General features: G+C 41.8%; 1 protein-coding gene across 1 annotated transcript in view; it reads right to left on the bottom strand.

The window, feature by feature from the left end:
• Positions 1-17934, bottom strand: part of adgrl3.1 (adhesion G protein-coupled receptor L3.1) — a 131635-nt gene that overhangs the window by 69773 nt on the left and 43928 nt on the right. Inside the window, exon 5 of the mRNA XM_075462777.1 lies at positions 2637-2746. Coding sequence (XP_075318892.1) covers positions 2637-2746 — 110 coding nt within the window. The remainder of the gene's footprint in view (positions 1-2636; positions 2747-17934) is intronic.

Genomic DNA, 17934 nt, shown 5'->3' with positions numbered 1-17934 from the left:
GTTGTGACAAAACGTTCAGCAAAGCATTTAGGTATGGAGCCATATCAGATTCAACATGAGCATCCTAACTCTTGTTGCATTGCCACATATTGGATATATCCAATCTAGGATCACATGCTGAAGTGACAAAAGAATTGGATTTGAAAATCAGAATTGATGTTTGGATTTCTATGTCTTTAAAGTGCTGAAAAATATTCAGATACGAGTCATACCAACAGAAAAAATTGAATTTGAGTCACTTAAGTCTGATAACGTGACAACAGATAAATAAATACATTTAATTTTGTACATTGTATGTGTATTATTGCCTTTTTTTCTTTCCTTTTTCTTTGTTTTCAATTTCAGCTGTTCCACCACAGCAATGTTCAGAGCAAATGAAACACGGCAACAGAGAGGTGTGTAAAATATCCTGTGTGAAGTAGTGTGGTCACATGTTCAAGTTCAACCAAAGATATGCCTAATTCTGTCTTTTCTTGGCAAATGCTTCCACAACATGTACAAGTGTGTGTGTGTTACTAACCGGCAATCAAACACACATTTGTAACAAGTTGCAGGGCTGTCAGTAAAGATCCAGGCTCCGCTCCAGTCTCAGACTGTTATGCTGTCACCTTTGGTGGTTTGCCCTGGATGTCGTGATCCCGGTCTTTAGAGTGCCAAAAGAAAGCCCTGTTTGTTTTTTGTTTTCTTATTTCCTTTTTTCCAACTTTCATTCTCACTCAATGTGGCATTTCATTTTTGGAATGTGCCACAGTCAGACCCAGTGTAGTGGCTCTTTTATTCCACCCATAAATGCAACATGTTTAATGTCATTTTTTTCCATATCACCTTTTACTTGTTGACTTCACATTGATATCTGTTTTCATACAAAAGTCCCGAGCACCCCCTCTTTTTTTAATACTTTGCTTTCAAAGAGTCCGACTTTCTTATAATCCTTTAAAGTGGCCTTGAGCAATACTTCTTCAGGCTTTCTGAAAAATTTACTTTGGACATTGGCTGCTTTTTAACTTTTTAACTCCCTTTCACTCCAGTCCTTGTTGTTTTTTGGTTTTGTTAAGCTACTCAACACTAACCTATGAATCATTCAAGCACAAAAAAATCACCTCCTTACTTAAGGTATGAACCAATGTTGTGGCATGCTTTGGTACAAATGGCTGCCCTTATTTCCTGTTTTTCAGGCAATAAGAAATGAGTGTTTCAAGGCTTTTGCACAGTACTTCATACCACCCATTTATTTTGTGTAAATAGTTTGTGTCCAACCTTTTGAGTGATGCTGTACATATGTATATGTTCACACCTCAGCAGGTGTTAGACATCTGAAATCAAATGAACTGGAGCCAATCTTAAAGCCTGCTGTTATGGAAAAGTAACCAGATAGTGGCAGCGTATGATCGGGGGAAATCACATCAGATTTAGCTTCCTCTTTAAAAAAGGAAAACACTGCATTTTACCTCTGCCTTTAGATAAACCCTCGTAGCTGAAATGTGATGTAAAATAAACATCAAGGACAAAAAGGTCTCTTTAATCTGCTAAATATCCATGCTGATCCCTTTTGCATTCATTATGCAGTGAGCTGTGACCTAGATTTAGGGGGAAATTGTGCTGGTAAAAAAAAAAAAGAGTTGCTGAAGTATTTCGTGGACATGTCTTATGCATGTTAGCTCCAGTGAATACACCCTCCTTGTCGTTACCACAAGGTCAAAGGTCATACCGCCATCTCCCATTTGTCTTTCTCATCCTTCCTCCCTCAAACTTTCCCAGCCACTAAAGTCCTTATGACTTCCCTCTGTAGACTTACTCTGGCATCAATTTACCATGTGCATGTTGTTGTTGTTAAGACTGTATGTCTTTTCTAAGTTTAAAGCAAATGGTTCCTAAATACTTAAAGGGATAGTTTGCCTCTTTTGACATGAAGCTGTATGACATCCCATACTAGAAATATTATTTATGAACATTTTCTTACCCCCCACTGCGTGCTGTGAGCCGAGTTCCAGCCTCGTTTTGGCGTTGACGGAGGTAGTCCGGCTAGTTGGCTGGGGCCTCAAAAATAAAGCGTTTTGCTTCTCAAAAGAATATACGTTCAAAAGGGTAATACATTTGCATCACAAAATCGTTCTCCAGAAAAAGTCAGACCTCACAATCGCTTGGCGCTATTTTCTCTCCCTTCGTATCACTGCCTGCTGTGCAGACCGAAGTGCAGACCGAGCAGTCCCCTGCTTCCGAGCAGAAAACACCGTAACAGGTGCGGCTATCGGCAGGTGGCAATCACAGAGTTTGTGAGGTCTGACTTTTTCTGGATGAACGATTTTGTGATCCAAATGTATTACTCTTTTGTGAAGCAAAACGCTTTAATTTTGTGGCCCCAGCCAACTAGCCGGACTACCTTCGTCAACGCCAAAACAAGGCTGGAACTCGGCTCACAGTACGCAGCGGGGGGTAAGAAAATGTTCATAAATGATATTGCTAGTATGGGATTTCATACAGCATCATGTCAAAAGAGGCGAACTGTCCCTTTAAAGTCAAATTCCTTCAACACTGATTTCATACACATTTAATTCATATTCATAATATTTAGCTGATTTCAGTTACTGGTGACAGGTGGTGACATTACAGCCAAAATAAACTTATGCCGTACTTACTGTAAGGAACACACTCGTACTGGACTTCCAGGTATTTGTATGTGCCTGGGCAGGGATCAGGGAAGACATCAGGGCCAGCCACCACTGCACACTGGGTACGGTTGTTGCATCTAACAAAAAAAAGACGAGGGAAGAGTTAAATCTCCATCCATTTCCCAAAATGACCCTGCTGCTGAAACAAAGAAGACTGAGCATCACAAACCATCATAAAGGCAGGATTTATTGCTGGACTGTTGTATCAGAGTGCATCATTTTCACTTAGAACTGAAGCACTCGACAACACAGCGCATGGATCGTGACATTGTGTGATAACTTTTTATATAGCCGTAGAGGCTTTGTAATGTTTTCAAATAGGGGAACAATCCTGGAGAGATGTGTAATTAGTCGTGGTCTGTGGAAAACTGTGATTACACAAGGACAAGCAATGTTTCTAAATGAAGAAGCTATACAACCCACACAGTATGATCTGGATAATTAAACCTGTTTAAACTTAAGTCTAATGACTGCAGCACAAACAAACAGGATGAACGAAAAACAGTTCATTTCTACCTATAGCTCATTTAGAGTTTGAGTGGGCATAATGGTGCCAACACTATTCAATACACATTTGTCTATTCTTTCTTATGTTCTTCTTGTCAGTCTTTGATGAACGGAGAGCTTAATCGCCTATTTTTTTAACTTGTGTGGATTGACAGACTGATAGAAAGAAAGAGAGCAAAAATGTGTGGAAAAAAGTCAGCAGTTTGATCGATCAAACACAAAAAGGTGTAAATAAGTGAGATTTTTTTCTTCTCCTTTTTTACTTTTCAGCTGCTGAAAATATATAGTAAACATTGATATTTTAAAAGAATAAATAAAATGAGGTAGCAAACTGAACATTGGGGATGTCCTCGCTTGACTTGCGCTTTTGCTCAGGCCCCCGCAATTTTATGCACCGATATATTTCTGTACATACACTCAAGAGTCATCTGTGCTAAAGGATCATTTATGGTGTAAATGTGGCAGACAATAAGTCCTCACTGGTACTTCTGGATCGAACATTACATAAATGGATGTGTTGAGTTCACTTGTACACGAGGTGGATACTGAAGAGCTGCAGCACAAGGACACTCCTGCTGCGTGTGTGAGCAGCAAGAACAATAACCTATGTCTTTAAGAGTATTTTGACCCAGACTCCAGATAATTAATTCTAATCATCAGGGGGGGTCCTCTCCTCTGACACACAAAATGTAAGTATTTTTCATTCTTATTAATATGAGTTATGTAAGGCGGCGCGCTGTCTATTTGGCCTGCGAGCATATGTGTTTACATGCATGTACAGCAGGAGTGCAGCTATTGAAATGCATACAACAGATTTATTTGTGGGTGTAATTAAACAATAAAGGGGATCTGTTGGCGGACATCTGTGTGTACATATCACGACATATATATGTAATAACATAAAATGCTACTTAACTCTTAGTTGCCACTTTATCTCAATGGTACATCCTGGTTTAAATGAATCATTGATATAACATGAATGAAGAATACCTTATGTACACGAAAGATGAGGGGCTATTCTGAGATGGCTGATGAGCTATCTTTTCTGCTCTGAATACTTCCTTTCAATTAGTTCAACTACTCTGTCTTTCCCCTCTGTGAACACCTGTCAAACAGACAACATTAACAGCAAAAACAGTCAGATTCTCCCATTGAGACGTTCTTAATGAGCATTCTAAACCTCCTTTTTTAAAGTATCACACTACAATTTGCATAATGTGTTGTGCATGAGAGCTTATTTAATTTTTTGCTCAATACTCGCACATAAAACACAGAGACGTACTGTAATGCTGGCTACACAAAACCATTTACTGTGACATTTATTGGTGCAGAATGCCGACCAGTTTGTCTGTGATCAAGTGAAGGGTTCTTGGGGTTTAAAAGGTTAAAAGTGTATGTTTTGCAATGTCTGTCATATTCTAATAACAACGCATGCCCCTCCTGTCTTCCCTCTTTTTTCTCGCCTCTGTGCTTTTTAATTTCTTGCCCCGGTGCCTTCATCATCGGTCACCTGTCAGCACTGCAACTTGTGGACTGAGGGGGGCACAGAACTGACACTGACTCAACTTTGTTGACAACACCCACCAATGGACACGACGAGCTGCGAGACAGCAGTGAATCAGAGCACAAAACGCCATTTAATGGCTGCACAAATCTCCGAGCTTCAAAACTGTCTGCTGCTTTTGATGTCATCACACCCAGAGACAAGTGAGCCGAGCTAAATGTTTCACTTATAATGGTGTGCTCAAAGTACTGCCACAGGCACAAGTGTAGTATTAATTATATCCACATCCAGACTTTAAGCCTGAACACTGACAGTGCAAAGACCTCGGGGCTTTGTAAAACTGGTGCCTCATCACTAAAGAAGAAGGGAAAAAAAATAATCCATCTGATATACAAAAACCCAAACAAACTGGGCAGTGAAACCACATGACATCAAAACATTTATTAAAAAGTTATTATTAATGATGGGTATACTTTAAATTCGGAATTTGTGTTGCTAATGCTAAGCAAACCTTGTTCCTGATCCCCACCCCCTTGCTAGTACTCACAATAGAAGTCTATAATACAGGATATTAACAAAGATATTGCCCAAGATTATCAAGGACTTTTTAAAGACTTATTTTATATTGTCTCTGAACATCAGTATCACTCCAGCATCTCCAAGAGGTCATGTTATGAGCTAAATCTGCCAACAGAAGTACTGTACCTCCAGTCTGCATTGAATAGTTATGTGATTTATCAGTGTAGCTGGGTATGTTTCTCTGTTAGCTTTGAAATAGCTTCAACACAGGTAAAACCATGAAATGAGAGAAAGCATATTTGAGAGTATACAGCTTTGTCTTCATTTAAGCTCTCTGTGCACTTTTTTTTGTGATATTCTGTGCTATTGGCTAGCTTACGCTATCTACCATAAGAACCATTGTAACAGAGCGTGCTGCACATTTTAAAGTAGATCCATCAGACTGTTGATTAACTTAGCTGCCACCCATCAATATTAAATGATTCGCAGTTGTGGAAATTAGTTGGTAGTTCCAAGCCGGAAATGCTAAGTCATGGGGTTGACTTCTCATTTACAGGGACAGGTTAGCTAAAAGAAAAATAATAAATTCAGCTTTGAACTTGCTGTCGGCTTGTACGTTTGTGCACATATTCCTCCTTCATGACACTGCAAAAACAGTTTCATGGCTGAGCCATAAAGAACTGAAGGTTATTGACTAAATAAAAGGTAGAATGCAGAGATTTGACATAATCCCTTGTGCGCTGTATATTTCCCCAATCACTCCTTCTCAATCTATTTTTGTCTGCCTCTTTTTCTTCTCCCCACACTCTCTAAGCCAAGATAATAAACCTCCCCCCCTTTTTTTTTTTTTAGCCTTTGTCTTTATCTGGCCCGCCTAAGAATTATTCCCTTCCGTTCCTCCTTCTTTGTCTCCAGTTCCAACTGTCATTTTTCTGTCTGTTTATCTGTCTTAAACCCACTTAGCTGCAGTTTCTGAAGTCACACCCAGATATACGTGGTAGGCCTCTTATTGCCGCCTCCATTCTTTCTCTTTCTTTCCTCTCTCACTCCTTAATACTTTTCTCATCCCTGCCTCCCTCAGGGTGTCATCTCCAGCCTCCCTCTGTTTCTCCCTCAATCCCTCCATCCTCAGTAAAGCCTGCGCTGACGTCACCAAGCTGTCTGAGCCAGTAGCCTGAGTCAGAGCCAAAAAAACACTCCTTCGTGTCCCCAGTCCCTCCATCTCCTTCTCTTTTTAAAAAATGTTGCTCATTTCCTTTCTGCCAACATGTTTATCCAGCAGCCACACAAAACATAAAAACATCAGCAAAAAACTTCCAGTTTGTGTGTCCTCTGCATTGTGGCCCTGTGATTTCTGTACATGCAGAGCATGTGCTCGCACACAGCCGTACACGTTCTCCATAACGTCAGAAATGGCTCTTTATTTTCTACCGTGTTTTTCTTGCTCTCTTTTTTTTAATTAGCATGACCACATCAAAACAAAGCAGTGGCCTGGATACCGCTTTGCCCGCTGTTTTTTCTTCCTTGCAACGCGCAACACACACACACATACGCACACACACACACACACACACACACACACACACACACACTGTGCACAAACAAACCATTCACTAACAAAGCCGAGCTGTGGCAGGCATGGAAACAGAAAGCTCTGTTGCAGTGGGTGCTGCTGTTGTTATCGCCTCTGATGTTTTTCACTTTGTTCGGCAGAACTCCCTTCACTTCAACTCTGTCTCTCTGTCTCAATCCTTCATATGAATATAACTGACTGATTTGATGAGGCTGATGCTGGCGAAGGAAGCATGTGTGGTGATGTTTATGTATATGTGGGAGTATGTGCATGTGTCTGCGAGCAGATGTAAAACAGAATAAATATTTGAGTGTGTGTGTTTGGTGCCCGCGAAAGCCCACACGTGTGACTGTGCTCAAATGCAGATGTGTTCAAGATCTATAATTACAGAACAAGTGAGAGCTGGGAACTAATCCTTATGAGTTGAAAGAAGTGTCTGAGAGTGACAAACAAAGGCTCAGCAAACTCCTCTACAATCGGTATTTTAATATAGTCAAATCATCCCTGAGCCCATTGAGAGTCATCTTCAACAGTGTGTGAACATGCTTAACACATACAAACTGAGTGGAATGATGTCTGAAGGGTGTGAGGTATTCAGCCGGCCTCCAAACTCCCCAGCACTCAGATGTTCTTCGTCCACACTCTGTTTGATGCGAGCTTTATTGGCAACTATATTAAGCAAGTGGTTATAATGTTATGGCTGACTGGTGTATAAATACAAACATCCCAGAACAAAACTGGGCAATCATCAACGCTCTGCACCGCGTGTGCTGCCTTTAAATGGACAAGACAGGAACATGGTCATGTGAACTGATCTTGAAAACAAGGCCAGCACAATTATCTAAGTCTGAATGTCTAAAGCTTCAATTGCCCACTGAGCCACAACATTAGAACCACCTGTTTAAAATTGCTTCAAGCAGCTTTGAACCGTTGGGCCATGGACACATGACTTCTGGGCATTGCCCGAACGGAAGCAAAAGAAAAAGAAGAATTGACCCAAGAATTTGTTCCTTCACGCCCCACTATCTAAATCAAGAATTTTCCAGGGGTTTGGATTTTTCATGCAAGGACATTTTGACACAAAATTAACCACTGAAAATATATTTTGGTTCTTCTCAGGAAATCCCCTCACTTGAGACTTTGAGTACAATAAATAAGCAGAACCAGCTGTGTACACCATGCTTCCGTTATCTAAATATTAATAGATCGTTGATCCAATAAAATGCCCCCCCCCTGACTCTGTTACACATATGGAATAATCTAAGGGAACCCAAAACCTGTTACATGCTATTTCAATAAGAAATGTATTTAAAGAGACTTATTTTGTCTGCACAAAAGAATAAAAATGGTAATGTTACAATGATTGCATTTATTAGTATAACATTGTGAGGCCATTTTCAAGCAGACAACAGCTACAGCAGGTTATAAATGGGGCCTGTTGTTTTAGCAGTTTTTGTTCAATCAAACCCAGAAAAGGATCTGCCTTATGGCTCTGTAATGTTTTTTTTTTTTTTTTTTAGAAAGCCTTCTTGTTTCAATCTCTAACTGAATGAGTATTTTGATATTGCCAAAAGTCAAACCAGTCAAATAAGTCCCATCATCATCATCATCAGCAGCATTTCACTGGTGCTTTGCCTGCTTGTTCTTTGTGGGTTGTTCTGACTGTTCTGATTCACAATACTTTTTTCTTAACAGCTATGCAAGCTGTTCAAGCATCCACATTCCATCTGCTTTAAGTTCTTTTCTGGAGCGTCTGACGGATTGTCATCAGATATATGAAATAGTTTGGTTGACAAAAACCAATCAAATTGAAATGCCCAACTAACCTCCCCGGGTGGGACCTCTGCGCATCGGGCTTGTCTCATCTTGAACGGATTTGATTCAGTGGAGTTTGTCAGAGCCATTTGGGCCACAGTTTTGTTTAAACAATAATCAGATTAGGCTATCTGGAATGTTCCGATCTCAGTTGCATTATATACACATGCGTAGACTTTAATCCCAGCATTACATCAGATCAGAGCTGTTGCTGCATTTTGCTGCTCTATGACACACACCTTTGGCTAATCCAGTCAGCACAGTGGCTGAAACAGATGGATGCAATGTGGGAAAGGGAAATGAGGGGAAAGTACATAGAACATCCTCTAGACAAGTCATGTAAAAAAATTATTTAGGAATATTGTCTTATTTGGAACAAGTTCAGTATTTAGAGACAGGTTATCGTAGCCACTGATGACGCAGGATGATTAGTAAGCAGCTGGAATCTGGTACTTTGGTCTGGAAGTCTGCATTATCTCTGAAGAAAGAAATTAGTGAGCCTGGGGTGGAAGAAGGGATTGGCACAGGCAAAATGTAGGGTACGTTTGGTGCTTTAAAGTAAAAAGTAAAGAAGAATTTTGCAGAATTACTTGAGTGTGTTGTGTGTTTTTTGATCACTTAATTTGGATTTACAGTACTGTACAAAAGTCACCACTCATTTCTTTATATTTTGCCTCCAAGGAGCCAGAAGTTCTTGTAATCTTTTCAAATAATCTTTAGCAATAGTTTCCAAACTTTCTAACAGTCTTTTAAAGTTTTCTTTGGACATTGGCTGCTTTTTCACTCATTTTCAGTCCAGTTGAGAGGACTTTTTTGTTGTTGTTGTTGTGTTTTTGTGTTGCTTTTTTAAGCCACTTAACACTGATGTAAGAATCATTTAACCATACAAAAGGCACCAAACTAAAGGGATGAATCAATGTTGTCTACACATAACAGACAACTTAGCAAAGAGGCCATTTTAAAAGACCCCTCATTTGTTCATTGATAAGAGTCTGACAGGAATGAAATAGTCATTTTGCACCAACAAGGAGATTCCCAAAGAGCTATTAGCTGAATACTTTAGCATGGTCAGTTTTACATTATGTCTAGATACTGCCTTGATTTTTGTTTATGTTCCAGGTGAGCATAAACATATCACATGGAATAACAAAAGCGCAAAGGTCCTGCAAAGCAACTGCAACCTAATTTCCAAACTGGGTTTCTACATTGTTTGAACTCATCAAGTGGCCCAAATATACCCAATTCCTGGAAAAGGAGCAGCTATTCAACAGAGTATACACGCACAAATCTACCCTCTCCATAGTTGGAATGTGATACATTAAGTTCAGTAACATTTAAAAAGACAGGGGGAGCTTAGTGATAATCTTATTTTACCCCATTTATGTGCACAGGGAGCACACAGGAAGTCCAGCAGTTTGGTTCGTAGAAATCTCAGACCACAGGAATGGACTTTTGCATACGGTGTCCTCTTGGCCATGGATGTGCATCAACACTTCTTGCAAAAATAAAGAGTGATTCACGGGTGGCCAAAGTCTCAATTCCCTTACTTACTTTATCCAACCCTGCTTTCAAAACACTCAAATAACACAAGTTCTAACTCCTGGACCCTTTTGTAACATGTTTCATCACTACATTAGTGAGCATCTTTTGGCATCTTTTCACACGCCAGCAGGAACATCGATGGCTCAAAATCCTGAGAAATCTCTTGGTTGAGCTCCCTCGGAGAGTTGTGCAATGTTCGAAACATGCAATATGGACTCAATGTGTGAATGTCACTGTCTTCTCCCTCTTTTCACCCACACTGTGAGGTAAGTTGTTGAAAACAGTACTTTCAGTTTGACGTCAGGATGAGGAGTTATCTATGGAGTTATGCGTGGGGATGTTTCAAACAGGCTAAAGTGATCTGAAAGAAATTATCAAGCACATTAGCATTTTTGCCTTACGACTATGTTTACCCGCTCTTTAATTAAAATACATTTGAAACAATGTGTGAATGTAGAACAGATTATTTGTCCACTGTTTGCTGCCATTTTGTTTTGTTGCAATTCGTTGTGGGATAAACTGCAGTGAAAGTTAAGCAACTGGGAAAACAGAAAATAAAAGGCTTCATAAAAACAACAACAAGAGGATAACAAAAGGGGGGAAGATGGTTTCTCAGGGTTCTTCATGTCCTGCAGGAGCTCAGGAAACCCATTTGACGGCAGTCACAGCACAGCTAGATCTTGTTGCAGGATAAAAAGCCCCTGCGCTCAGTCTGCCTCACACACCACACATGAGAATCCTCTGCTACTAGCCTCATTTCTGCTTTATTAGCCCCCTGATGTGGTTATACACACATATACAGTGGGGATGTTTGGAGAGGGACAATTGGAGTGATGGAAATGGATGGCGGACAGGGAGAAGAGGAAGGGCAGAAGCTGTGGAGGGGAGCAGATGAAGAAGGGATGTAGCGAGGAGCTGAAGATTGATGCAGGGATTGTGGCTGACAGAAGGAAGGGACAGCGAGCGAAACTCAGGTGTTTGTGAAAGTCTGTGTAAATGTCTTCCGTGGGGTGTGCTGGAGCAGATGCATCACATCCTGCAGCAGAACCACCACACCACAGTGATGAGGAAGTGACAGATCTGTTTCACTGTTTGTCCTGCTCCCGCACATACACACAAACAGCACCCTGTCGAGGTCCCTGAGTGCGTTCCTGTCAGCTCCTGAGCAGCCTGTCAGACAAGCTGCAGGTAAAATAGCAGGTAAAATAATGTATTTTTCCCTGCTGAGAAAAAGACTTTGAAATGTGTTACATTATGGATGTTTGGCTGAAAGATGCCACCCTCTCCTATTTTTCACACTGATCTACACTGTGCAACATGTATGCACATGTACTGTGAATACTGCACACTGCATGTCCAGTGTGCAGCTCGGGTCAAACATCCAGCAAGCGCTTGTTTATTGTCAGTCTCATGTGGAATACAAAATTAACTTGATTTTGAAGGATGTTAGTGATAGAAAATGTCATAACAGAGAGATGATCGGAAACCACTCATGTCAAGTGAACATAAATATCAAAATTTGGATTCTGGGCCCAATCCATCCGACTTTGGTCAGGTCAGGGAAGTCAATCACTGACACACTTCTGAGTATTATGTCTTTTTCCAAAAATCGGGTACCATAGTGGGAAGCTTCTTCTCTGCACACAGAGGATCATTTGCATGCAAATGGAAAACAGAGCGTACATCTCTGCACTCTGCATAATGCCTGCGATATTGTTAAGATAACATGTAACGGCACAATCTGATTTCAGCACAGCTGCTGGAGATGTCAATCCACGCCGCTGAAATAACACATCAAATGGCGAGGGTTAGGTTAAAAACACAGGCCAGGGTGTTATCCCCTCACAGCGCATATCCAGAAATGACAAGTGAAACTAGAGAAACTCGTGCCATTAACGCGCAACATGGCTCGGCGTGCAGTAACTACGCCTTTCCAGCCGACCAGACTGCAAAGGCACATAAATAACACACACAATCACTTCTTCCCTCTATCTTCCTGGCAGGCTGACAACCAAGAACAGCTTTTGAGCTCCACCATCTCTCCTCTCCTCCCATCTCCTCCTCCAGCGGTAACCATGGTAACTTCCACGTCGTCCAATTCCAGGACACACTCGGGGAGTCTTCCTCCTTGTTCCACCTAGAAACATTCCTTTGCTGATATCTCCACAGCGTTACTCGCTGCCTCACGCCTGATTTCTCCATGTGCGGTAACACCTACGTCCTTCCCGTTTAAATCAAGCAACCTGCTCGCACAGACTTCAAAATTGTCTGAAAACTAAAAGATTTACGGCTTCTCGTGCCACCGGGTTGTCCCCCGTGATTGGCAGAGAAGCAGAGGAGCAAGTACGACGGCATCAACATCAAGCGCCATATCGAGAGGCTGACTTGTAGGATTTAGTCAGCCTCACCTGATGAAGCACTAAGACTTCAGGATGTTGTGCATTTGCAGTGGAGAGTTGAGAGGGGGGGGGGGGCAGCTTGCGTCCCGGTTTGGATTTGCACTTCAGTGTCAGCGTCAAAGTATCAAGTCAGTCAGGTAGTCAATCACTGTCTACAAACCGGCATGTCTAAGGCACTGATTCACGCTCTTGTCTCTGGATGTGTCACACTTTGTGTGTGTTTGGGAGACAGAGAGAGCGTGTGGTGTCTGGGTCAGTCTCAAGCCTTTCTCAGGCAGCCGTGCAGCTTTGCTGCTCAGTGAAGCATGATAACTAAGGTTAGCAGAGCCGTGGTGACAGGGTCAGACTCTGACATGTGGAAATACAGAGGTTCTGAAGAAGCAGCGCGGTTGTCAGTCAGGGTGAATGTATGTTAGTTCATGAGTGGGTAGACGAAACAGAAGTATGAGAGGTAAAAATATTATTGATAAGATTACAGGGTAAATTCCCTCCTGTGACACACCTGAAGGAAATTGTGTGTATATAAGTTTTTAGTTTGCCAAAGTCTATGTTTAAGTTTATCCTCACTTCTAACTGTCTGTCTGTCTGTCTGTCTGTGTGTGTGTGTGTGTGTGTGTGTGTGTGTGTGTGTGTGGGCTCTAATTACTGCAGTGAACAAGGGTGACAGTTGGGCCCCCAGGGTGCCGCAGGGCATCTCGTGTAGTCGTGGTGACTATATGAGGGTGGCAGCACACGCGCATGCACTTGCATACAGCACTACACACACGCAAACGCACACAGTGCACACACACACACACACACACTAAGTAGGACATTTCTAGATATGACCTCATTCAGTGGGAAGCAGGAAAGTTAATAGAGGAAAGATAGAGGAAGCGTGAAGAAGAAAGAAAAAGTCAGAGAGAGCTACACTAACAAGATGCACTTGTTAACATCCTGGTGGGTCCACCTCTGCAAGACATCACACATACAAAACACAGTCCAGAACTTCAATTTAGTGGATAATATTGTTTTTGTGCTTAAAGTCATTGGGGTGAAATAATCATCAAAACCGTGAGATTAATGTCAGCTTTTAACATTTATTTATGTGTCATTATCTGCTCTGCCTCTCTCCTATTCCTTTTTCATTACAGAGATGGATTAGACTCAAATGGAGAAGACAGGTGAAGTACAGATATGCCTTAGAAGCGGGGCTCCACTTTATGACATAGCTCACTAGTTACACAGTGCTAGACTGCAGCACACAGCTAACACTAGACTGCAGTCTGTGATTCAAGTGGTTTTCTATAATTCAGAGTCAGAGGAAAAGAACTTCAGAGGTTTCTTTGCAGTCTCCCAAGTGAATGGTTCAAATAATGCTTGTGCATGCTAACTAACACATGCACACTCACAGTTGAAAGCACACAAGTGTGGATGTGTACATTAAAAACTGCACCCATATAAGTGTGTACTCCGTACATACACGCACAAACGCTGTCATACACGAGCACAGTAGCCTGGCACTTTGACGGCCGAGGCTCATTTCGAAAGAGGCAGCCTGTCAGAACAACTTGACCAAGCTTAGCAACTGTCAAAGTGTGTGTGGACAGAAGAGCAAGTGGGCATGCATGCCTTTTTGTGTATTCATGTCAACGCGATCACAGGGTTACTGCGTTTGGTGGTGTGTTTACAGTGATCATGCACCAACTGCAGGATCTTACAGGCCACTGAGCGTTTCACTTAGAGACTTGAGATTTCTCTCTTGCTATCAACCGGAGTGCATTTGGTCAATATATGGGCAAAATATAGAATACAAAGTGAAGTACAGGGAACATGCTGCAGTCCATACGCCCATGCACTTAAGCCTCAACCCCACCTATCCCCAGAGTTGGGGAACGAAAAAAGCGTCTGGAAATAACAGGAAAGGAGGTGAAAGCGAAACCAGATGGCGAGAGCGGAAGGAAAAGTGACAGTGAGGGTGAGAAATAGTGGAGTGAGAAGCAATTTGAGGAATGGGGATTGGGAAGAAGAAAACTGGAAATGGAGTGGCAAAAAAAAATTGAGGCATCAAGAGGGTTACAGATAGGATAATACTAAATAAAGCATGTTGCTGTTTAACACTTCGGAAAGCAAGAGAGAGAGGGAGAACCAAGGATTAGGGGGGTGAAAAACTCCCCTCCCGTGTTTTTCTTGTTGAAGCAGTTTCTCTTTGTGTTTCGGGACTGCTTTGAGAGGAACAGAAAGAGACAGAGAAGAAGAGCAACAGAGAGAAAGATGGGAAAGGGAGAGAAAGGAGGAAGAGGGCAAACAAGGTGACAAGGTGGCAGAGGCGGTGTAAAGGTGACGGGGGAAAGTCTGTTTGAAGTCCAGAAGTAATTTTCTATCACGATAGTGGTGGCAGGGGTAACAAAACAAAGTGTGTTTGCCTGTGTGCACTGTCTACACATTCTCTGAGCTGTCCACACTTTCAGCCTCAAGTATTCATGTGTGTGGGATTAAGAGGGAGATTGGGAGAGAGAGAGAGTGAGCTGAAAGGTACTTGGTTCATGAGGCACTCAAGTATCAGTGAGGGGCAGGGAGTGCATTGAGAAGCATCTCTGTAGACGCCATAAAGTCATTTAATGCTAATAGATCACTATTTCAACATTTGGGCTCGCAGCACTCTGCCCGTGCAGAAGTGAACGGCTGCTTTAATACAGAGTCAATCTAATCATATACTGACTGTCATGTGAAAAAGAAGGTACACCCTTTTTAATGTCTAAGCTTTAGCGTATCATAGCATAATAATGATGATCATAAGAAGAAGAATCAGGTTTTAAAATCAGGTAAATGCAGCCTCAGATCAGCAACATGACATATTACACCATATCAGTATCTATTTCACAAAAGCAGAAGAAGTGCGTGAAAACACAGTAAAAACATTTTTATAAACAGCAGCAAGGTTTTCCTAATGAAATGTACTTGATTAACTGATCATCAGTAAGTGTGAGCACCTCTATCAAAGCAAAAGTTTAAAAGCAAAAGATTTAAGTGTGTGTTAACACTATGCCAAGGAGGAAAGACATCAGCAATGATCTTAGAGACGCAATTGTTGCTGCCCATCAATCCAAGAGGGATTACAAGACCATCTCCAAAGAATACAGAGTCCATCGTTCTACAGTGAGAAAGATTATTCACAAGTGGAGAACGTTCGAGAGAGGTGCCAATATTCCAAGCAGTGGATGTCCCATCAAGTTCAGCCCAAGGTCAGAACGCGTAACGCTTAGGGAAAGTGCAAAAAACCCAAAAGCTACAACTCTTTACATCCCGACATGGAAATCTGAAGAGGAATCCGATTCTTTAATTTTCTACCACTTAGAAGTTGGAGCTGTAGCACGTAATAACGTAGGGTTATCAATTATTACCGGTTTCAACAGAGGCAGACCCTGAGGGAGATGGATGGAGTGGAGTCAAGTGGGTCACTCCGTGTCCTTAAATGTAAAAAATAGCTGTTGTGTTATTTTGTCCAAATCATCTCACCGACATTTCATTCGGACCTCAATAAATTTTGTCAGTTAGTGGCAAAAGAAAGGGCATAATATGTCTCCTTTCAGACCATGTGAGGATTGGATGATATTTTTCTAAGTCCTGATGTGCATGTAAAACCTCAGAATTAAAAGAGGGTGTACTCATGAGCGTATGGGATGTAATCGGGGAGACTTTATTATTGAAGATAAAACATTAAAAAAGGAAGTTGAGTAAGCAGCAAGACCTTGAAAAAAATTTCAGTAGCCATTTTGAAATCATGGTGCTTCGGTTCAAAACATTGATAAAAACAAAGTGAGTCACTGAACTGAGGCCAGTATATCACTAAAACAGATTAGGCATAACTTTCATGGCCACGGCTTCATTTCCTCTTCAACCCAGTGTATCCCAATAGGGAGATAATCTGGGAAATGCAGCTGTATCAGGTCCTTTCTAGGTTGCCTGAGAAGCCTTGTGAGACCCTCTGGAGATATGAGGCTTTGATATCAGGACCAATTATGTGGTATGGGCTCACACACACAAACATACGCACAGAAACATGCACGCTTTCACAAACGCACACACACACACACACACACACACACACACACACACACACACACGCACCCACACATTCCTTGGCCTTGGAGTGTGGTAGAGAGGAAAACAAAGAGAATGTGATACCGAGGAAACACTGGGCAGGCAGAACATGTTCTGATTTTATCAACCAGCTGAGCTGAGCTTGAAAGCCAGAGACGACACAGACATAGAGGGAATGATAGATTGGAAACCATAAAGGCTGAAACAGACTGAAGAAGAGGGAGTGTGTGAGTACTGTGTGAGCATAAGTTGAATACACAAAAAGCCTTCGTCAGTCTGTGCGAAAGCCCCAATAAAGCCTTCGCTGTGAATAAACAATTGCAAAAAATGCATGCATTCGGCATGTGCACTAACACTGATGCTTGTGCGGCACCAGGTAAAGTCTCACCACACAGGCTCTCTCAACACACACACACAATCTCACCTGAAATATATGTGATAAACAGTTGTTTCGGGGCTGAGTCACCTCCATAGAGGATCCCTCAAGATTAAGTTTGGCCTCTGGCTCTGCTAATTGGAGCTTAAAGTCTGGTGGAGCCCCTGGGCAGTGTATGCTGTGTGTGGGGCATGCCGTTTGTGTGCGCGTGTCTGTGTGTGTGGGCGTGCGCGTGTGCCTGCGTATAAATAATGGATGGAAGCGGCTGGAGGAGAATGGCCACACAAGCTGCGGCAGACAGAGCGTTCAGAGAGACCGAGCCAGGGGCCAAAGCAACCTCAATCGCAACTCCACCACATGTCAGAGACAGGTGGTCTGATAGAGAAACAGAGAACGGAGCAGAAGACAGAAAGATGACAGCAATATTAAACACAGAAGAAAGACGAGAGAGGAAATAATGGGACAGCAGGGAGAGGCACTCAGAGTCAGAGGAACACATGATCTGAAAAATCCTGATACTAATGGTGACGTGAATGAATTATTTATATTCAGACTTTCTAATTTAAGATAGCCTTGCTTTATCACTGCTATCTTTGTCCTGTTAATATTTTTCCAGTTAGTTATCACCAACATACCTGCCCTAAAAGTTAGCACTGTACCTTGTGGAGAGCACAGTGGAATAAAAAGGCTATTTCCAGCACAGATAACCAAACACCAAAAGACCAATTCCAGCTCTACACTTCAGGCTACTTCCAGCAGTGCAAATGCTGTAAAAGAAAGCAATCTTTTAGTGCTTTAAACAATATTAAAAGATACTCAAGTGTAGCTGAAAGAGTGCACCTGTCTGTTAACAAAAATACAAACTCAATTACAGAAAGGAGATTCAGAGTTCTGCCAGAATCAGACAGGTTTATTATATCTGGTGCCTCAACAAATAAGTGCAATGA

Source organism: Odontesthes bonariensis, chromosome 4 (assembly GCF_027942865.1).
Source record: "Odontesthes bonariensis isolate fOdoBon6 chromosome 4, fOdoBon6.hap1, whole genome shotgun sequence".
Classification (NCBI taxonomy): domain Eukaryota; kingdom Metazoa; phylum Chordata; class Actinopteri; order Atheriniformes; family Atherinopsidae; genus Odontesthes; species Odontesthes bonariensis.
This window is presented reverse-complemented; position numbering and strand designations above follow the sequence as displayed.